The sequence below is a fragment of the Aspergillus ambiguus genome (assembly GCF_047715705.1).
Source record: "Aspergillus ambiguus strain CBS 117.58 unplaced genomic scaffold BDV59scaffold_9, whole genome shotgun sequence".
Lineage (NCBI taxonomy): Eukaryota > Fungi > Ascomycota > Eurotiomycetes > Eurotiales > Aspergillaceae > Aspergillus > Aspergillus ambiguus.
The window spans coordinates 28,937-49,173 of NW_027395522.1; the positions used below are offsets into that span (position 1 = coordinate 28,937).

The 20,237-nt window shown below is 47.8% G+C and overlaps 10 protein-coding genes across 10 annotated transcripts in view; 5 read left to right on the top strand and 5 right to left on the bottom strand.

The window, feature by feature from the left end:
* Positions 1-61, bottom strand: part of BDV59DRAFT_174793 (uncharacterized protein) — a gene marked incomplete at its 5' end in the record, with an annotated part of 452 nt that extends 391 nt beyond the window's left edge. The window contains one exon of the mRNA XM_073689134.1: positions 1-61. Coding sequence (XP_073549425.1) covers positions 1-61 — 61 coding nt within the window.
* Positions 62-1,114: 1,053 nt separating this feature from the next.
* On the top strand, positions 1,115-2,174 carry BDV59DRAFT_200492 (oxidase ustYa family protein; the record flags this gene model as incomplete). Its single annotated transcript, XM_073693592.1, has 5 exons — positions 1,115-1,379; positions 1,443-1,568; positions 1,625-1,749; positions 1,805-1,898; positions 1,954-2,174. 5 exons carry the CDS (start codon positions 1,115-1,117, stop codon positions 2,172-2,174), a joined length of 831 nt encoding a protein of 276 aa, XP_073549426.1.
* A 1,136-nt stretch (positions 2,175-3,310) lies between these two features.
* On the bottom strand, positions 3,311-3,646 carry BDV59DRAFT_174794 (uncharacterized protein). Its single transcript, XM_073689135.1, has one exon. The coding sequence runs from the start codon at positions 3,636-3,638 to the stop codon at positions 3,432-3,434; it is 207 nt and encodes a 68-aa protein (XP_073549427.1). The 5' UTR covers positions 3,639-3,646; the 3' UTR covers positions 3,311-3,431.
* A 383-nt stretch (positions 3,647-4,029) lies between these two features.
* Positions 4,030-5,233, bottom strand: BDV59DRAFT_163031 (oxidase ustYa family protein). Its single transcript, XM_073687591.1, has 4 exons — positions 4,791-5,233; positions 4,613-4,738; positions 4,431-4,552; positions 4,030-4,371 (listed from the first exon to the last, which is right to left on the bottom strand). The coding sequence occupies exons 1-4, from the start codon at positions 5,056-5,058 to the stop codon at positions 4,081-4,083; spliced, it is 807 nt and encodes a 268-aa protein (XP_073549428.1). The 5' UTR covers positions 5,059-5,233; the 3' UTR covers positions 4,030-4,080.
* Positions 5,234-5,757: 524 nt separating this feature from the next.
* Positions 5,758-7,954, top strand: BDV59DRAFT_174797 (phosphotransferase family protein). Its single transcript, XM_073689136.1, has 3 exons — positions 5,758-5,927; positions 5,979-6,699; positions 6,762-7,954. Exons 1-3 carry the CDS (start codon positions 5,865-5,867, stop codon positions 7,256-7,258), a joined length of 1,281 nt encoding a protein of 426 aa, XP_073549429.1. The 5' UTR covers positions 5,758-5,864; the 3' UTR covers positions 7,259-7,954.
* A 3,821-nt stretch (positions 7,955-11,775) lies between these two features.
* Positions 11,776-12,861, top strand: BDV59DRAFT_163057 (acyl-CoA thioesterase). Its single transcript, XM_073687592.1, has 2 exons — positions 11,776-11,951; positions 12,016-12,861. The coding sequence occupies exons 1-2, from the start codon at positions 11,838-11,840 to the stop codon at positions 12,778-12,780; spliced, it is 879 nt and encodes a 292-aa protein (XP_073549430.1). The 5' UTR covers positions 11,776-11,837; the 3' UTR covers positions 12,781-12,861.
* A 22-nt stretch (positions 12,862-12,883) lies between these two features.
* BDV59DRAFT_174801 (DSD1 family PLP-dependent enzyme) lies at positions 12,884-14,276 on the bottom strand. The gene has a single exon (XM_073689137.1). It carries the CDS (start codon positions 14,063-14,065, stop codon positions 12,962-12,964), a length of 1,104 nt encoding a protein of 367 aa, XP_073549431.1. The 5' UTR covers positions 14,066-14,276; the 3' UTR covers positions 12,884-12,961.
* A 245-nt stretch (positions 14,277-14,521) lies between these two features.
* BDV59DRAFT_174802 (uncharacterized protein) lies at positions 14,522-15,903 on the top strand. Its single transcript, XM_073689138.1, has 2 exons — positions 14,522-15,406; positions 15,462-15,903. The coding sequence occupies exon 1, from the start codon at positions 14,755-14,757 to the stop codon at positions 15,217-15,219; it is 465 nt and encodes a 154-aa protein (XP_073549432.1). The 5' UTR covers positions 14,522-14,754; the 3' UTR covers positions 15,220-15,406; positions 15,462-15,903.
* An 869-nt stretch (positions 15,904-16,772) lies between these two features.
* Positions 16,773-18,884, top strand: BDV59DRAFT_192159 (uncharacterized protein; the record flags this gene model as incomplete). The annotated part of the gene is made up of 2 exons (XM_073692003.1): positions 16,773-18,554; positions 18,585-18,884. The coding sequence occupies 2 exons, from the start codon at positions 16,773-16,775 to the stop codon at positions 18,882-18,884; spliced, it is 2,082 nt and encodes a 693-aa protein (XP_073549433.1).
* Positions 18,885-19,088: 204 nt separating this feature from the next.
* On the bottom strand, positions 19,089-19,926 carry fgaDH (chanoclavine-I dehydrogenase easD; the record flags this gene model as incomplete). The annotated part of the gene is made up of 2 exons (XM_073693593.1): positions 19,089-19,285; positions 19,338-19,926. 2 exons carry the CDS (start codon positions 19,924-19,926, stop codon positions 19,089-19,091), a joined length of 786 nt encoding a protein of 261 aa, XP_073549434.1.
* Between the last annotated feature and the right edge of the window lie 311 nt (positions 19,927-20,237).

Consider the following 20,237-nt stretch of genomic DNA (forward strand, 5'->3'; position numbering starts at 1 on the left):
CACTCTCGTCTCTCTTGTTGTAGAACCACTGGGACCGAGTAGAGATTTCGTCCACATCATTTGGTGCCTGGTGACCAGTTAGCTTATTTCCCAGGATGATGCGTCAAAGATAGGACACCCTACTGCAGCAGAAGCATCTCCCGGGAGAGGAACTGGGGAGCCCCAAACACCAGCCACAAAAAGGGCGGCAGGGAGGTAGGTGAAGAACTTCATGTTGTATGCGGTAGGGCACTATATAATTGGAGTAGATAAATCGAGGCGATTTTGAATTACGTTATCGCACGTCTGTTCGTGAGGTCAGGTCAAGTTAGGTCAGATGCTTGTGCAAGAATCTGTCTTCTTATAGCCGTGGTGTCCTCAGTGATTAAGTATCGGTCGGACGGTCATAACCCACGGACTTGACGCCAAATCCCCTCTTACCTCAAAAGGATTACACTTGGCTGAGGAGATGGATAACCTGTGATATGGTGATCATCTGCGAGCTGGGGCTCCTGCGGCTTGGAATGAGTGGCCGTCCTCAAAGTGTGACGCCAGTAGTCCGTAGCATTCATATGTGGCTTGCCGCCCATCTCAAATATGGCTGCATGTTGGTAGAAACCGAGATTTCTGTTTCCTAGATTCCTTTGTTCTCAATATCTTTAGAACGAAAGAGACGTCTAATTGCGGGATCCCGATGCTGTTTGTCCCTCCCTGTCGCAGTACAACAGACCATGTCATTCCGAGCGCCTACTCCATATTAAAAGCTCCAATAGTAATTTCTCTCGTCCCCACAGCTTGGCGCATTTTGTTGCACAGGATCGTCGCCGCATATGCATGCGGTGTGATAGTAAGAGACCAAGTTTATCAACGACAAACACTGTTCGGGAATTCAGACATCAAGCCATTGGGTTGCAATATACAAAGTACTGCGTCACGATTTGTCCAGCTGAAGGTGTCTTTGCATTGAATTTTGACGTCACTGATTTCCTCCCCCAGGGCCTAAGCATTATCGAAGTTCTCTTGAGACTCCCCTACTTGCTAGCATCCCGCAACCCGCCAAAGGCCTTTATGCCCACCTGGGGTTACCAGCTATTAATTACGCGTATTCAATCATCACACTGCAGCAAATTTCATGATGTCCTACGATGATACAACTAAGTATTCACCCATCGATTCCATGGAGAAGGACACGGAAAGTTCGCGGTCCCTCCTCAGCAGCGAACGGTGTTCTGTGAAAGAGGGAGAATCTGGGGGCTACTACGCTACTCAAAGATTGACAGCATGGAGACTGAAGATTGGCGGACTAGTTTTGGCTGGAATAACAGGGATGCTACTCTCCTTCTTTCTTGGATGGAATCTCCAACCATCATGGAATGAGAAATGCATTGACACACAGTGGAGTAAATTGCCTATGTTCTGGTCAGATTCAGCAAAACTCTATGGAATGACTGACTTGGTAGCAGATGAACTGAAGCGAAACGTTCGCTACAATCGACAGATTTTCAACCCTCGTTTCGAGGGACCCAAGTCACCATACATGGGAGAGCCTAACCAGGAGGTCGATAGGCTATGGTACGGCCTATCCAAAAGTTGGTGCAATTACCATCATAAAGGGGACATAATCTGACATCTTCTCTCGTGACAGTGTTCAATTACGGAGTAGATTACGACACTCTCAAACGTATGAACCGCACAAAAGCAGCCGCTCAGTGGCCAGGGACCGAAAAGTACCAAGTTGGTCTTGAAGCGTTTCATCAACTTCACTGTCTGGTTAGTACTTCAGAGAATCCGATACTACCACAGCCATATATCTAAGCAGGCATAGAATTATATACGGATGTATACCTATCAGTCCTACTACGAAAAGATCGACTATGACATGCTGGCAGAATCCCCAGAAGAACGACAGGAGCATAAAGGTTAGTGGTGCATTTCTTATGCATGCTTGAAATGTCAATTCTAACGATTACCCAGATCACTGTATTGAAGTCCTCCGTCAGAGCCTCATGTGTTCGCCAGACTTAAACATATACTCGTATCATTGGATTGGGCACAGGAAATATCCATATGCAGAGCTCCACACGCCACACGAGAAATGCATTGATTGGGATGTGTTCTACTCATGGCAGCGCGCCCAGGCGATTGCGTCGCCACCTCTGGAGAAGCCTGACGAAGCTGAGATATTATTCGAGTAAACAAGGTCTTCGGTGGAAGAGCACTGCTTGTCTCGAATCCAGCAAAGTCTACGGTTTGGTTTTAACAGTGTTGTTACTCTGCAATGAATAATACATGCGTTGTGTTAACTCTATGGGAAATGTATTATCTGGAAACATAACTGCATGTTTTGCCACGGCAAAACCACATTTCATATATAGCCTTGTAAATATACTCTCGACATGTCCGATATCCTGAAGCTATTGTCGTAAACCTATTATTATCTCACTATGTCCTTGCGCATCCAAATCCAGCTTCCAGTTAATCGCATCTGTGGGCAGCTTTGGCAAGAGAATACCCTTCCAAGCTGATCGTGAATTATCCGATGTGTAAGCTTAGGGATGTCAAAACAAACCATGTAATTTACACATATACCCTGGTAATTGATTATGAGAAAGCATCAATGCTTGACAATTTGCCTTTCGCTGACGTAGCTGAGTGATGATGGGGCGCCGGCTGTGCAATATGGGATACGTGGCCGAAGTCACAGTTACACAGTACACAGCAGGACCTCCACACGTTTCAGCCGCGACTGATATGGCTTAATTTTCTCTCATTTGCTTTTTGTCTATGATAGCGAGATAGAGTTTATGACGTGAGCTGAAGGACGTAGTCCATCAGATGACAGCCGCGAGGGACTAGGGAAGTAGCTTCGACACATTTATCGGAGTTTATGCGCGCATAATAATGGATTTGGTATGGTAAAGAGCACAACAGGTACCTTCCTACAATTGTACAATATGGAGTGGAAAGTCCCAACCTTCGGACTGAAACTTTGGCGGCGAAGCGCTGACTATGACCTGTTGGAGAATTCCGGGTCGACGAGCACATACAATGCGAGAACAACTTCAGGAAGCTGTAGCCTTGCACCGTGGGCGCTTTTTTATGTCAACTGTGTTTTCTTCCTATTTTCGCTTTTGCTGCTAGTTGTCTCATATGAAAATTTTCAACAGCAGAGGAAGCTGCACGAAAATGGGTACATTGCCAGTATCAATTATGACCTGAAAAAAGTCTCATCGTTCTGTGGGTCACCTTTCGAGCATTGCTTCTACATTACTAATGCTACCGCTATAGCTCCTGTCCTTGATGTTGTCGACCTCCATCCCACCTTCAAGAAATTCAATGGCGCGGTAAACGACCAAAATTCCATCTTCCGACAGGATCCATCGCCAGAGGTGGATGCTGCGTGGGATGAGATATCCGCTGAGGGCTTCGAGATTACCACAGCTGAATCTTCATCACTTGTTAAGGCGGGTAAAGACCCATCTTTGTTGGTTGAGGCACCACCGTCCTGGAATCGTGGAGAAGATGCAATCGTGGTACAAATAGATGTATTCCATCAGATTCACTGTCTCAACGAACTTCGTAAGGAGATACACTACGATTACTATTACCGGGAGCGATATGGGAATCGTACCGAGGCACCTGCTGAGCATATGATCCATAAGAAGCATTGCATCCATATCCTATTGCAAAATTTGATGTGCCATGCTGACGTTGACCTCATCCCGCACAACTGGGTTCATTACCAGGGGCTGAACCAGACTACCCGACCATGGGCAGAGCCGCTTGCGGACTTCAACGTTGTTAAAAAATGTCGAGATTTCGATGGCTTATTGGAGTGGGCGAGAACAACGGCAGTGAGAGATCTACCAACGAGGTGGAATGAGCTGCAGTATCAGAGAGGCACACCCGTCTTAGACGGGAGTGGTGGATATTTTGAGTCTGCTCATAATGAAATGGGGAGTTAGGTGTATGTTACAGTCTATATTACTCTTGGTAGGCACACTGCAGACGGCCAATACATCTTCAATATGAATCACCAAAAAGAAAATTATACCAATTATAAAGATTCCTAAATGTCGATAGCTAGTACATAGAACTATCCTAGTTTATCAAGTCGTCATGCACGTGTTTAGTCCGGTCGAATGTCTTAATATGATGCTCCTGTGCCCAGTTCCTGATGGCGTCAAAGTCACGACAAGTATGGAGGACCGCTGCAACTTCCTTCACTCGCTGGTCATCTTCGACCCAAACAAACGGTAAGGGGGTCACATCAACAGCACACATTAAGCTATGTCGGATTGTGTCTATGCAGTGGTCGATATGCTCGATACCCATGAGCTCATCCTCTGGGAGGTAGACTTCTGTGGACCAGACGCGTTTCCGGACCATGTTCTGCAGCAAGTAAGTCAGTTCACAGATTCTCAATAACACGCATAAAAATTGGTACGTACCAGACAATGAAGCTGATGGAAAACATCAAGGGAGATTGCATACTGCCCTGGGTCGTCTGCTATCGGAACAGTTTTATTAACAAGGTGAGCTGCATCGGTCTTTGGTATACGGCTGATCCCAACTATGAATATTGTGTCAGAGTAGTGCCAATATACTCAGTGGGAATAACTAGGAAATTCACAATTATAGAGATCACTCCAGGCAGCATTATTTTCTGGTGACGGTGGGCCCTGGTATTCGCTCAACTCAGAGCCAAATCCAGAGACGTACAGTACATTCCGGTGTTGTATCAGGTGTTGAACTGGGGCTATGACCAAATCAGTTCTTGTTATATCTGAAGTTGGGGTTCATGACTGAACAGAAAACTCGATCCTTCAAATCAACCCCCCTGGCGCTGGGTGCTTTCAGCAAGCCAAGCCACGAAATGATTCCGGGTGCACTGAGAATAGCGATTATGATCCATTGTACGATAATAAGTGCTTTCGCAGACCGTGGGGCTCTCAGTCTATATCTTTGTCCTTGGTAGAGTAAGGATTCTTCGACCTCGTTGTTTGAGCTTGAAGAGCCGAGCTCAAGTTCGTCTTTGAACGGCTGACCCACCATGTTCGGCACCAAAGAAAAGCCCATATTGTCAATCAAAAACTCAGTAAATAGCAAATGCAACTGTATATGGAGATAATGTATATCGAGCAGTGGCTAAACAACTCGCCCTCTCTCCATCAGCAAGTGTATATTTCTCAAGTCCGAGGGCCTGTCTTAGGTATGACGCCGTATCAGCCCTGCATAGTCCCTCTCGTTCCTATTCATCTTTCCGCCGTCCATTTACCCTGGCTTAACTCCTCGCTGTCATTTGCTGTCCACGAATGAGCTGACTTTGATTAAGCATGTATGTTTGCGGGGTTCCATTCCATGATCGACGTTGTGGCTGGCAGCAAGAGATCTAAAGAGCAATTTCCATTCTAGGAAGGAGTTTATCAAATGATTGCACACAGAGAGGAAACGGAGCGAGAGGCCTGGGAGCTCCATGATGGGTTGTCTAGGGCATCAGTTGCACAAACACCTTTGAAAGATCCACAACAAACAGCTCATTGGGTGTATCGATGTAGTCTTCTGTATAATTATCCAATTGCGCCTAGGCTTATAGGTATAATAATAATAATAATAATAAACAAAAGCTGTAAATCGGCGATGAAAACCCCACGAAAGTGGAAAGATTCGGATTCGAGCTCCCTGCGGCGTGATTGCGAGTGTTTGCCCAAGAGAACAAAGAAATTCGGGTGGCTGCCTGGGCTGACCAGGGCTCGTAGGACGCCACCAGGAACATGAATACAAACACACTGCGCTACTCCGCACCCTACATCTTTTTCCGGTATCATCACTATTGCTCGTGCAAATTGTGACTTTTCCTCGACTCCGACATTTGTGTTCAAGAAATGGCAGATGCAGAACCACTCGCGCGTGCCCAAAAGATCGTTACTGAGCGTCTAGGGCTCAAGGTATGTACGACGCCCCAAGAGATCATTGTCATACCCAACGTTTTGTTTTAGGTCCTGGAACTCGAGCCACAAGGAAGGATCTACAACAATTATACCTACAGACTTACACTCGATACGCGGGATGGGCCTCAATCTCTACAGTCTAACGGACAGTACGGAACAACTGCGTTTCCACCAGAGACCAAGTCGCTCATTCTCCGTATCCCCAATCTTGATGCTTCACTGAATCATGAGTCCAGGATTGAACATGAAATTGCTGCTCTTGAGCTGGTGAGAACATTTGGTTCTCCCCTTCTGCGTTCACTCATTCCCGATGTGTATTCCTGGGCACGGGTTGACCAGGCTGATGGCGACGGCTGGATACTCTACGAGTCTAAGGATGGTATCAATATCGGTCTCGACTTCCCAAGGCTTCCATACGAACGGCAAAAGGTTATATTGAGCCAGCTAGCCTATATAACCAAAGCCTTCCACGAGCTGCCTATCCCTGACGCAATTGACCGATATGGAGGGCTTCGCTTCAGTGACAACGGTGATGTTGCCAGCGGACCTGCGGCGCTGCCAATTGGGGATCCAGTGGAAACTTATGAAGACGTGTATCGGAACCTCCTACGTCGCCAGCTCGAGCTTTCAGACTCGAGTGATTTGATCGCGGGATGGAAGTCTTCGAACTTGCGGCATCGACTCGATGAGTTTGCTTCAGAGGGGATAGACGCGATATTCCGGAGGACTCCTATTCCCGACAAGAGGACCTTTGTCCACGGTGATTTGAGTTGAGTGAACCTTAATACAAGCACATAATAGTGGCGCGCCGCGCTAATAAACCAATATCAGGTGCGCAGAATATCTTGGTGGACCCTGACACATTCCAGATCACTGGCCTCCTTGACTTCGAGTTCTCCCAAATTGCATCCCCTCTTGAGGAGTATCTCTATTCATTCCACGACGTCCACGGTTTGATACCAGGGGCGCATACAACAGACGAGGGACTCTTGTCTCTCCGCGATTCTCTTCTGCATGGCTTCCCTAGTCCGTTGCCGGAATCACCGCCCCTCCCCACAGGTCCAGTCAGATTTGGTTCAAAGAGAAATATTCAGTGGCATTTGGCTAAGGCCTGGGACGATGAATTGGCTAAAGCGGGGGTTGAGCGACCAGCAACTATCCCTTATGCTGATGAGGTCTCTCGTATCCACTGGTTCGCCCAAGAGATTTGTCCTTTCTATTTCCTGCAGAGCATGTGGCTGGAGGCTGTGGGCGAAGAACGAGCACAGCAGGAGCGCTCTAAGCAGCACGGTCTTCTAGATGAGTACCTCAAGGGATGGGGATATTAAGCTACCATATTCCACTTCGGATGCTTTGAAGCATAGCCATCATATTCATCCTACCTTCCGCATGTTCAATCAATTGCCCAGTTCATTCCCGGATTATCTGTCCAGCGTCCCAATCCACGGCTGTGGTGTATATTTTCCCGGCTCGATAGAGACTGCGCAGGCGGCCCAGGAGGAATTTCAGCTGGCGGTATGCGACACGGAGTGAATATAGGGAAAATTATGTACAAGTTAGCTTATGACAGGGAGCTAGATCTCTCACTCAGCACGACCGGCCAGTTACACTGTTGTAAAAGCCAGCCTTCACTTGGTGTCCTTGGCACGTAGGTGCCCGGCCACAGGAAAAGCAGAGGTAAAGTCAGAAGATGTTGACCAATCATAAGCTGTCTTTGATGGTCGTTAGGTAAGCAAGGGACGTGACCCCTAGCCTATGATTGGTGGGAAGGAACCTGGCGTGACGGAAGATGGGAACGCCAAAAGAACAGTCGATTGATCGTGCCCACTTCTTCTGTGCGGGACTATCAAAGCTCGTTGTGGTAAGCAACTACTACATGGTCAATTTCTACGCGTATCAACTAGGGGAAATGGAATAATCAAATTGGACGTGGTGCACAGAGAGCGTGTACTAAATCCTGTATCCATCCGACATGAACATGAGATACTCATGTTATATATTCTTCAACAAGATGCTGCGGTGACTGATTACGTTCATACTCTATTTCTATCTCAACATCGACGAAAGATCATTCAAATGCGAGAACAGGACATGCTCTCTATTCCATGCATGGGAGCTTTAAAGTTTGACAGGAGGCGATGCTGGTCCACTGTGGCGGCTCAAAAGGCTATACCATGAGAAGCCGGTGTGGGCCATATCCTGATGGGGGAGAGAGCCCGAGTGGGAATGATATCATCACTTTAAACAAAACCACAGCAATGGGATATTTGTAGATCAGGAGCAAGAAATATTTTCATGATCTTTATGATCAGCAAGCAGTTCAAAATGTCTGCACTAGCCGCAAGGGCGGCTGCAGACGCATCGGCGCTTGACCAAGAGGAGTCTAATCATTGGAGTCGGACCCTCATCGTCATGGCCTTCCTAACGGTAGGTATGGCAACTATATTTTTTCTCCTGCGTCTATACAGCCGCCAGAAAACGACGTGGAAGTTGGCGATTGAGGATCTTTTCTTGGCGGTCGGGTTAGTATTCTCATACGGCCTCAGCGCGTGCATCATCGTTGGTGTGTTTTGCTCTATCTATCGAGATCTATCCAACCATTTCATGGGCTAATCAGATTAGCGGCCTTTAACGGGGTCGGACATAATATCTGGGCATTGCCGAGACAAACACAAGGGAGAGCAGCTTTTGTATGATTCCCCGTATGTTTCATGGAGACCGCCGCTGACTATCCCATGAGTAGGTCTTCTGGCTGGGACAAAAACTTTGGGCCCTGTCTCATATGTTTGTCAAGCTGTCTATTATACTGCTTATCCGCCGCCTTCTCCAAACCGTTGGGCCCTGGCAGACAGTCACTACAGGTTTACTCGTTTTTACCTTGGCTTGGGGCATCACGGCTGTTGTCGGCAATGCTTTCCAATGTATACCGGCACGGTATTTCTGGAATAGAGATATCGAAGGCCAATGTAGCGATAATCAGCAGGCATTTTCGATCACTATCGGATCTGTGGCCCTCGCCGAGGATTTTATCCTCTTGATAATACCCATCCTGATCGTGTGGCGACTGAGACTAAGCCGATCAGAAAAGATTCGAATCACGATCCTATTTTCATTTGGTGGGATGTATGTGATTCCATCTACCCGTGGCTGCCTTACTCTGATGATAGTTAGCGTGTGCATTCTCAGTATCCTCCGGGTGATCGAGTTAATTCACTATCAGACAGACAATCTGACGGGTAAGTTATATTCTGACTCCATTCATGACTAACTGTTAATTGGCAATGAAGCGAGTGGCTCTCTTGAAGTAATATGGGCGCTGTGGGAAATCAATCTAGGTATCATCTGTGCGTGTGTGGTGCTTATGCGGCCTGTCTTCCACGACTGCAAAGTCTATTTCAGCAAAGTCCTCAGAAGGCATAAAGAGCGACGAGGAAGACGGATGTCTTCTATAAGTGGCGTGCTAAGTTTCCAGAAGTCAACATGGGACTGGTCATCCTCCAGGATAACGGAATGATCTGTGAGGGAGTGTTATGCTATTCTGCAGTGTAAATTACATGAAGATAGAATTTATAGTTTACAGATTCATCATTTTACTTTTTTACTGGATAAAACTAATCGCAATGACAGCGGATAAACGCAGGTAGCTCTCAGTAAAGTTAATATCTCCCCTTGGTTGACGAGAACAGACATGGACGACGCGACTCCGTTGAAAGCGTTCGTTTCTGTGTCTGCCTCCTGAGTCTTCCTGCTCGTTTAATGACTGGACTGGCACAAAGTCGTCAAATGAAGATGGTCGCTGTGGTATCTCCTTAAGGTCTATAGGTAGTCCAACTTCGGGTTTTGTTTGGGAGAAAGATTATCTGTCCGACGGGTCTAAATTTGTTCTTTCCACGGGTACTGTGTCGTTTTATTCCTCTAACTTTCCCTCGTCTTTATCTAAACCTATTATATCTTGATTTGTCGCAGACTCCTCTTGCTGTGGGGTGATATTTTCTTGATTTTTTTTATTGAGGGTGGCTAACGCGCTTTTTAATTCTTCCTCAATCTTCGATCTCTATTCTCCTGAAGTATTTGGGTCTTGAATCTCGCTGGACAGAGTATTGATTCTCATCTCGAACTCATCGATTTTAGCTTGGCAATCTTCTTGGACGGCCTTAAGAGTCGTAATACAGGACTACAAATCACGTTTTGCTACTTTACTCTCTTTATGCCCCTTTTGTCCTGGTTTTCTAAGTCCTGACAGTTTTGCTGATTTCAAGAGAAGCTCCATTTCTGCTCCAGTCCTTGTGGTAGGCATGATGCACTGCACGTCGTCATATATTAACTTGTTTAGCAAATGAATTGAGTTACCGGTTATGATATAGCATAGGATTGAGGATTGGATTATAGAGTTGTTAGAGGATGATATTGCTTTGCAATCAAGTGTATCAAAGGTATAGATATTCTCAACTATAAACAAATGAAACCACAACGGCAGTATGTATCATAGATAACGATCTTACATTGCCAGGGATCGCGGTTTTGTGCCATTTTGCAGCGGGTTGGGATATTGTTCGGTGCTTGTGTTGGAACGCTTGAGTTGGGACGACGTCATGGTGACCACGGTTTACTTTTGGAACTGTAACAATACCTGAACATAGAGCATACTCAGCTTTTTACGTGTTCAGCTTTATACCATTCAGCCCTGTAACAGACCTTCAAATACGGAAATATCCATATTAAGTTTAGCACATGATGTGAGTAAGGTTTGCAAGACCAACTCCATGTATCCAAACAGGGAAGGCAATAACGGGCGTCACTGTAGCAGGACCTGCACAAGTCGATAGTTAGAATGAAAGCCAAATTGAAGAAAGACAAGTATGCGCTTGATCTCCTGCCCGATGACTTGATAATATAGACTGATCACGATGAGACCTGAATAGCTTCCATGTTGTTGACCCCTCCCGAGAGATGACTTGTGGATATAGGCTAATCCAGATGGGACATGGATAGGCTGTATGTGGTTGATCCCTGTGAGAATACGTTCATACTACAGTGATATTCGAAATCAGTTTTACCTTCATACTCTCTTGACTTGACTCCTAAACTCAAATCTGAAACGCCCTAGGTCCTGTATTGGTATAAAGTTGATCTCTACCTTATTGACCGCTTCCCGCAATCGCCTCCTACCTCGACAATATGAGGGTGATTCCTGCCGGAATAACCGAGCGGTGAACCAAAATTAGAACAGCGGGTTTTAGATTTGAGTTTGGGAGTTGGCGTACACAGCTGTGTAGTGTAAGACAATCCATGAACCATAAGGGTAACATTGGCCAGGTTGCTTTCGACCACGGCTTCACCATGACCGAAGAATGCTATAGGGTTACATTTGGCGAGGTGTGCCGTGCTTGTTGTTCTGGTATTGTGAGACAATATCATCTGCCATTGAAAAAAAGTGGGGGATGAAGAGCTTGTTGACGGTGTGAACATGGATGTTGATGAGAGTCCAGAAGGTTAGAAGACAGGCCAAATATTACAAGGATGCTGAAGTCGCTTGACGACTGGGAAGGACACATCTTCATTTGGAGGAGCAAAATCCTGTTCCCTAATTTCTGGACTTTGCCCGGGTAATCCTTCAATGTGGTATAATGGACGGTGGTTAGCCAGAAATGGTTCTTTGAATCTAACCTGCAACAGGTACAAGCGGCCCCTACAACAACATTAACCTCGGCAAAATCAGTCGAAGGCATGAATCAATGAATTTATTGGCTGCTATAGACCCGCTATTGGCTTGGCAACTATCGGCGGGTCTGAAGGGATACAAATTTTGCTCGGGCCGAAGTTGATCATCGATAGATCTGTTATAGACAGCGTTTCCGATCACTTCCTTCGTTTTGCATACCCCCTAACTATCATTTATATTAGCCCATGGAGGCGCTCCGTTCTTTTATTACATCCCTTTGGGATTCCACCAGTTTCTGGAAGGCCGCAGCTGTGTTCTTTGCCCTTTTGAACTTAAAGACCCTCCCGATCGTCTGGCATGTAAGTATACCCCTAGCACAAACATTCGCAATTCCACCGCGCCAGATAAACTGATAGCCAACAGCTTCGCGTGTACCGCTACTTCTTCCAACATGGCTATCTTTTAACTCCGGCTGTCGAGCAACCGGCTCGTCCCTCAACGGAGATTCTCAAGCCCGTCAGCATCTTCTCCCGCGCGCCCGTCATGGAACTCGACTTCAACATGCACAAGTCCAACTCGACATACTTCTCGGACCTCGATGTCTCCCGTACGGCCCTCATGTCTAATCTTGTCGTCAAGGGTGCTGCGCTCCTGGAAAGTCGCCTCGAAGCTCAGGGGAAAAAGGGATTCTTGGGGTTCATCCTCGGCAGCGTTTACACCAGCTTCAAAAGGGAGATACCGGCGTATATGAAATACGAGGTGAAATCGCATGTCGCGAGCTTTGACCAGAAGTGGATCTACATTGTCACGTATTTCCTCCGGCCGAGCAAGAAGACCTCCCAAGACGATGAGATGCTGAAGAAGAGATTGTTCGCCGTGTCAATCAGCAGATATGTGCTGAAGAAGGGACGGTATACCGTTCCTCCCAAAGAGGTGTTTGAAGCGGCTGGATATACTCCTCTTCTCGCCGCGGCGAATGCCAACGGCCATTCAACGGGAATTGAGAATGGCCATGCCAATGGGCACGCTGTTTCACGCAAGGTGGCCGCTAACGGCACGTCTGATGAATGGGAACGGTTGAAAGAAGAGATTGATCACGGGCTGGATGTTGTGGAGCCGTTCATTGAGCAGGAGGAGAAGCTCTTTGACGACTATCTTGCCAAGATGCGTCGTCCTGAATTTGCATAGTAATCGTAGATATAGATTTGGCTCTCGTTCATATAGACTGTTTATTTAATATAGAATTTCGGAATGGATAGATTACACGAGGTTTGCGAGTTTTCTAATTGGTCTCTTGTCTAGTTCTATCTATGGATATAAAATTATCGATCTTCTCGTTTCAGGTTTGGTTCCGATAGGCCCAATCCCCTTACTGGACCTTGCCCCTCGAATCAACCGGCCAGATCTCCTCGATGACACCCGCACGGTGCGCGTAGTAGAAGTCATGCAGGTTAATTGTGGGATCGATGTGACTGGGGATCATTTCAATCCGGTCACCAACCGAAAGGTCGGGGGTACCTTCTTCCCACATAAGGGAACCATGTTCGTCGCCGAGAACGCCGTAGGTGTATCTCGGATCCTTGCACTCGGCCAAGCCACTATCCGTTGTCAGGGACTTCAGTCCGCTATCAGTGGTGACCGCTCGGGGGCCCTGCTTGCTCACAACAGTCGATAAGATCGTAAGACTGTTAGAGTAGAAGGTGCCCACCGCGGCCCGGTAATCCGTATCCATGAAAATGAATGAGCCAGGTTGAAGTTCCGTCACGCCCGGCACTGAGGCGCAGAATTCGGCAGTTCCAGTTCCTCCTGTAGTGACCACCTCGATGTTGAAGCCCTCATTCCGGAAGGCGTCCGCAGTACCCGTCAGGATCCTCATGGACTCCAGGCATTGAGTCCTGCGGTCATTGTAGTCATGCAGATGCTGCAGATGCCCTTCATACCCTTGGACCCCAATCAACTTCAGGTGCTTCAGTCCACCGACATGGCGCGCCAGAGCCAAGGCCGGCTCTCCGGGTTTCACACCCGTGCGGTGCAGGCCAACGTCCAGATCAATGAGAGTTGTAATGGGCTCTTCGATACCGGACTTTGCCAAGGCGTCGTTGATTGCACTGGCTCCGACCTCGCTATCCACCACGATCCGGATCTTGCGGTATTTGCGGTACAACTCGACGAGTCGCTGGACCTTGGCGGGGCCGACAATCTCACACGTAATAAGGAGGTCATCAAATCCCTGGGCGGCGATAACTTCAGCCTCGCTGATTTTCGCCACACATCCGCCCTTCGCACCGGCCTGATTCATTTTCTTCGCGAGGATGGCACTTTTCGTGGTTTTCAAGTGGGGTCGGATGTTGAGCCCGGTGGGCAGGAGCTTATCCATCAACTTCTTGATGTTGGCCTCGACGAGGTCGAGATCGACGATCATGGAGGGTGTATCGAGGCTCTCGAGCCTATCGCCGACTTTGGGGGAATACATGGTGTGTCTTTTGTGGAAAGGGGCACGCTGACTGTTGGAATATGGGGAAGAGGGATGCGGGGTCGTTTTATATCGCGGGGCGCAAGGGGGTTCTGGTGACAGATAATCACGATCGACAGAGTTTCCCTAGGAAAACTCCCTATCGTCGCATCCAGACAGCAGCCCCCACTTGACCGTTCTATCAGACGGTGGTATCTGCCCCTCCTGCGTGGTACTCCGAGTGACACTTTTGTACACTAACGGTGGTCTGGAACACCCCCACACTATATACCGTGGGGGCGGGGACTCCCCATGCTCACGGTGACTTCCACGATGTCGGCAATGCGGAGTATCAAGAGTCCCATGCAGCTCGAATGATGTCTCGAATATACATAGATGTCATTGCCATCAGTTATGCTGGAGTTGGAAGAATCGAGGGTGATGGAGAAGTTGTACGCAGCTTACTGAAAAGGGGATGGCGCTGATGTTTATCGATAAGTGGTGTCATGTGACGCCTATCTTGTTTTCTCGTCGTTGTCGGGCGAACTCGAAAGGTCAAGTGTGTCACGGCCATGCACCTCACACGGGACTCCATAATACGATGACAGGAAGATTCACTAGCTAGGATCTTGATATTGCACTACGTGCCTACGATTTATCAAATACTTCACACGCAATGTCTCTCCCTTCGGACCCCACGGCGGTGCAAGATGAGGGAGGCCATTGAGTCGGAGATCTTGCAATTGCGACAGGAGCTGTTGCGTGTGCAACGGCGTCGAGAATTATTGGAACTCCGATACGCCCTTTCCGAAGAACAGAAGCTGTTGGAGGATGTGAGACGACGGCTCGAATCATCTGTCCTTCACACACCTGTATCGACGCAACCACTACCCATCGCCCCGGCGCCTCCCGTCCATGGAATCAAACGGTCCCATTCAGAAATATCACTGCAAGAGCTGCGTGCCCCCGGTCCTCCCTCCAATCCTCCTACTGAAGACCGACCTATTGTGCCACCGAAACCAAACTCAGATGATGACAAGTCAAAACCACCGGGCAACTCAACGTCGAATCTCGATGGTCTCAATGACGATTCCAGCCCATTGGGAAGCTCAGATTCAGATATCGACGACGATTCCAAAATCTATCAGGGCTCTCAGATCTCGACGACAATTTAGATTTATCGGGAATCTCTTCCTCAGACCTTGACGACGATTCAGATCCATCAGGAAGCTCAACAACTCAAGCCGAGTCCACAAATTCCCGACGTTCAAGCTCAATTCCTTCGTCCACACCACCATAACTTCACATGACGGTGCTCTTCGAGATAGCTACACGAGCCGCATCGCGAGATTTCAAACGGAGGTTAGTAGATCATTTTTGGTCGTTTAAGGACGAATTCCGTGATGACAAGCGGAAGATGCGTGAAGTAGAGCGGCCTCTCTCGCCCAAATTGTTGCGTCAATGGCGAGAGGCGAAATGCGACTGTACCTGGGAACACCTACACACCTTCCTACTGAAGAACCTCCCACCTGGTTGACCTACAAATGACGATCTCGATATGATGTTTGCGAAAGTAAAACAACGCGAAGCGCAATCAGTGCTCGACTTTGCTTCAGACTGGACTTTGTTAGAGATAGGGATGTCCAAACTGCTGCAAGCGCACGAACTGTGCTTGAGATTATGGTCCAGTGTTCTTCCGGCAGTCCCCAATGCATACAAGGGCGCACGACCTAGTAGCTACGAGCGTTTTATTTCGTTGCTCGCGGCTGCAGAAAGTGTGTTCCAGTGAGAATCGAGACCCTTGGAAGCAAGCTACATGGGCCTGGGGGCTCCAAGAGGCGTCGCATATAATCCTTCCTACTATAGCCATATGCACTATTATACCACAGTTCCATTCATCAGTAGTGATACATATGCATGCCCTTGACCCTGCAGTCTGGGACCCTCTCAATTCAGCACTTCAACGCCAATATTGGCCCGCCGGAGAGTCGGTTCCAGCTGGTACCCCGTGATTGCATGATGATGCATAAACCCTATGTCTTCAAGGTATATAAATGACTGGTAGAATCTCGGCAGGTTAAATAATTCGACCGATGGGATGCTCGGGAATTGTACTGCCACATCGAATTACATGGATACAACACGAGCATGGCTATTATTTCACCAGTGGGATGCGGCCAGCACGCACGAAACTCGACGAGTATGTAGAGTCCATCAAGGCCGGTCACTCCATCGCTTGGAATAAAGCAGACACCGTATAAGACCGGATTTGCATCCAAACCTATGGTTGGTGGAAAAAAGCATAAGCGCAACCCCGCATCGAACTCTTCCTACTGCTAAAAATCTCTATGTAGCCCAGGCGCAACATTGGCAAGCAATGGCTCTGGATCATTGAGAAGTAGATATTCATGCTTGCGCTGTATATAAGCAGGCAGTTGTAGGCTATACGTTCTCACTGTGCAGCCTGTATGTACTTGCTCTCTCAATACTTATCGCTTCCATCATGCCGCATCCTTCTCGTATATAACGTAGACTTTCTTTTAAGAGACCTGTATGTGGTCAAAACGGTCTATGATGTGCGGGCAGATCAATCGGTGACATCTTGACCGAAACTGCGATATAAATTCCGAGGGGAGCCGCGCGGAGTCGTCAACAGATTTATAAATTCGTCATCGGGGTCTTTTTTTTCGTGTCTTGGACACCAATGAGGGCACCGATCATGTTCATAATGACTCCCAAAGCCCTATTTAAAGTTCTTCTCTTACTTGGTCTTCCACTTGCGCATACCACAATCGGCTTGAAAATAGACCGCCAAAGCGTTGTTCGTCGTTTCAACCCAATTCGCACAAATCTATCGTCTACCACTCCTATCCAAGTCGGTAACGGAAACTTTGCATTTGGAGCTGACATTACTGGTCTTCAAACCTTGCTACCATATAATATACTATCATCTTGGTGCTGGTGCAACGACTCCCTTCCGAACATTCCCGGCCAGGAAAATCCGTCTGATTTTACTGGGCTGGACTGGTGGACTCATGGACGCTTGGTCAACTATGGCATCGAAAACCCCGCCGAGGAAGCTATATCAACATGGCTGAGAGCAAACCCCCATCGTGTTAATCTTGGAAGAATCGGGCTTCTCTACAATGGAAACAATATCACGCTCGCAGACCTATCGGGAATGTCACAGACGCTTGACCTCTACACCGGAACTCTTACTTCTGAATTCTATTTACATGGAGAACGAGTTGTGGTACAAACAGCTGGAGATCCAAAGTCAGATGCGGTAGGAGTTTATATTCAGTCCCACCTACTTCAAAAACGGAAATTGGACGTTTTCTTCGATTATCCATTGACAGCAGGAGTCAAGTTTGAGGCACCATTTGTGGGGAATTGGAATGCCGTGGCCAATCACACCACAAAATTGCACACAAGCAGGAAAGACAGCGCAACGATCCAGCACAGCCTCGGTGGCACTACTTATTACAACTCTATTGAATGGTTACCATATGGGTCTGAGTCTATTGTAGGTCCGATAGAAGGTACCCACCGGTATTTGCTTCGACCACAAGGCGGAGATTCGTTTTCGTTCAGCTCGACCTACACTCCGAGTAACTATCAAGGACGCAAAACGTTCAACAGCATCAAGCAAAATTCAGAAGCCTGGTGGGAAGACTTCTGGGAATCGGGCTGCTTTGTCGACTTAACTGGGACTAGGGATAAAGACGCACAGGAATTACAACGTCGCATCGTCCTATCACAGTATTTGCTAGCGATTAATTGTGCCGGACGTGACCCTCCCCAGGAATCGGGTCTACAAAACAATGGCTGGTATGGCAAATTCCATATGGAGATGGCTTTCTGGCACTTAGGCCATTGGGCGAGGTGGGGTAAATGGGAGCTCCTTGGTCGAAGTCTCGGAGTGTACAGTCGCTTTCTTCCATCATCAATTGAACGTGCGCGGAACCAGGGATACAAAGGCGCACGCTTAGGAAAGATGAGTGATCCGTCTGGCAGTTCCGCGCCGGGGGAGATCAATGCTCTACTGATCTGGCAACAACCACATCCCATGTACTTCGCGGAACTTGAATACAGGGCATTTCCTACGAAGCAAACAATCCAGAAATGGGATTATATATTAACCGAAGCTGCGGAGTTCATGGTTTCATATGCGTACTGGAATACGTCGACAAAGGTATACGACTTAGGTCCTCCGTTGTATCCGTCTTCCGAGAACACCAGCCCCAACTCGACATACAACCCCACATTTGAGCTGGCGTACTGGAGATTCGGTCTCGAGATTGCATCAAAATGGAAAGACCGCCAGGGCAAGTTAGTACCACCCGGGTGGACTCATGTGCTTGACAATCTGGCTCCGCTTCCCATTACCGACGGGGCCTATGCTATCTGCGCGGATCTTCCAGACATGTGGACAGCTTATGACTATATTTCTGACCACCCCAGCCAAATAGCCGTCTATGGCTTACTTCCTGACACGCAAGGTGTGAACGTAAGTGTCGTTAACACAACGATGGAGAAGATATCGCAGGTGTGGAATCTCACGAACTCCTACGGCTGGGACTTTCCTATGCTTTCTATGACAGCAGCACGGCTGGGAAACTCTCAACAAGCCATTGACTACCTGCTCGAGCCCCTCTTTCAGTTCGATGATGTTGGTAATCCTATTGGCGGGACGCGTGTACCCACGCCATATTTCCCCGCGTCTTCTTCAATGATGTTTGCTGTTGCTATGCTAGCTGGTGGATGGGATGGGAATGCGGGACCACATTTTCCTGCGACTTGGAATGCTAAGGTGGAAGGGTTTGCACCTGGACTTTAAAAGGTCAGCTGTCTTTGTTTCCACGGTTCCGTGTAACTCGGTGCGATCACAGGCATTATAAGTCGACGAAAATGAATCTCGCTTTTACCTGTTATATTAATGATGCATCTGTGATGTACCAAGACTGTAGATGGATAATTTATATTCTCCTTCATACCAGCATACAGATTTCTCGATATATGAGCCCGAGCCCAAGATTTTAGCCTAAGGAATACCTGCGCCAACATTGATATTAGCGCCAAATACTGGTGCGGAATCCTCATTGAGCAACCACACAATAGTCCGCGCAACATCATCAGCCTGTATAACCTCAAGACCATAGCTTTTCCATGCCTTTTCCATTTCACCCTCGCTTTTTGCACTAGGGACAAATTTCGGCAGCATGGGAGTCATTGTAGCTCCTGTGTTGCCTTGTTAATCCCGGCATGATTTTGTCAGAAATCGTGGACAAACCTGGAGACACAGCATTTACTCGAATTCCAAACGGGAATGTATCCTTTGCAACACTGGAAGTGAAGTGTGCACAAGCCCCCTTCGAAGTTCCGTAGGCGTAGACGTCCGGCGAGTGCGTCATGGATGCGACACTTGCCACATTCACAATACTCCGGTCTCCTCTGTTAAGGTCTTTCATGGCGCGGACCTCCGCCTTGGTAGAGTAGAAAACCCCATCCAGATTGACCCCCAAGACCCTTTTCCACTGACCTTCATCTTCTTCCAGGATCGTAGGCGATTGACGGATACCAGCAGCTTGAGGAATACCCGCAATATTCGCAGCTCCATGGAGATCTCCGAAAGTAGAGACGATATTTCGGATCCATTTGTCCACCGCCGAAGATGATGTCACATCAAGCGATGTGCACTGAACCTCAGTTGTTGGGTTTATCTTTTTGATGGAATCCTTGAGGTCGCTGAAATTCTGGGTTGACAAATCTCCTACACAGACTGCGCCTGCTCCTCTATGAGCAAGAAGACGAGCTGTCGCGGCACCCATGCCAGATGCACCACCGGTGATAGCAAATATCCGAGAGCTCATGGATGCCATATTCGATACGTTAATGATACCAACTGTCAGTTAACAAATACTTCAACTTAAGCGCAAACAGGTGATATTTCAGGAGTACTTGCATGCTACTTCGCTACTCTATATAGCAAGATCCACCATGTTTACATCCTCCAATTAAGGAAAATGCTGTTCTTGTGCTCCCGAGAGCCGAACTGAGGGGTTTTGCTGAACAAGGTTCCCCTCCTTGACTGTCTCAAAATGTGAAGCATCTAGCAATGGACTTGGCTCGTAAGTACAACAGCTGGGCCGAAGCCAGGTCTGGGCGTGCCCGGAAGCCCGGAAGTACAGAT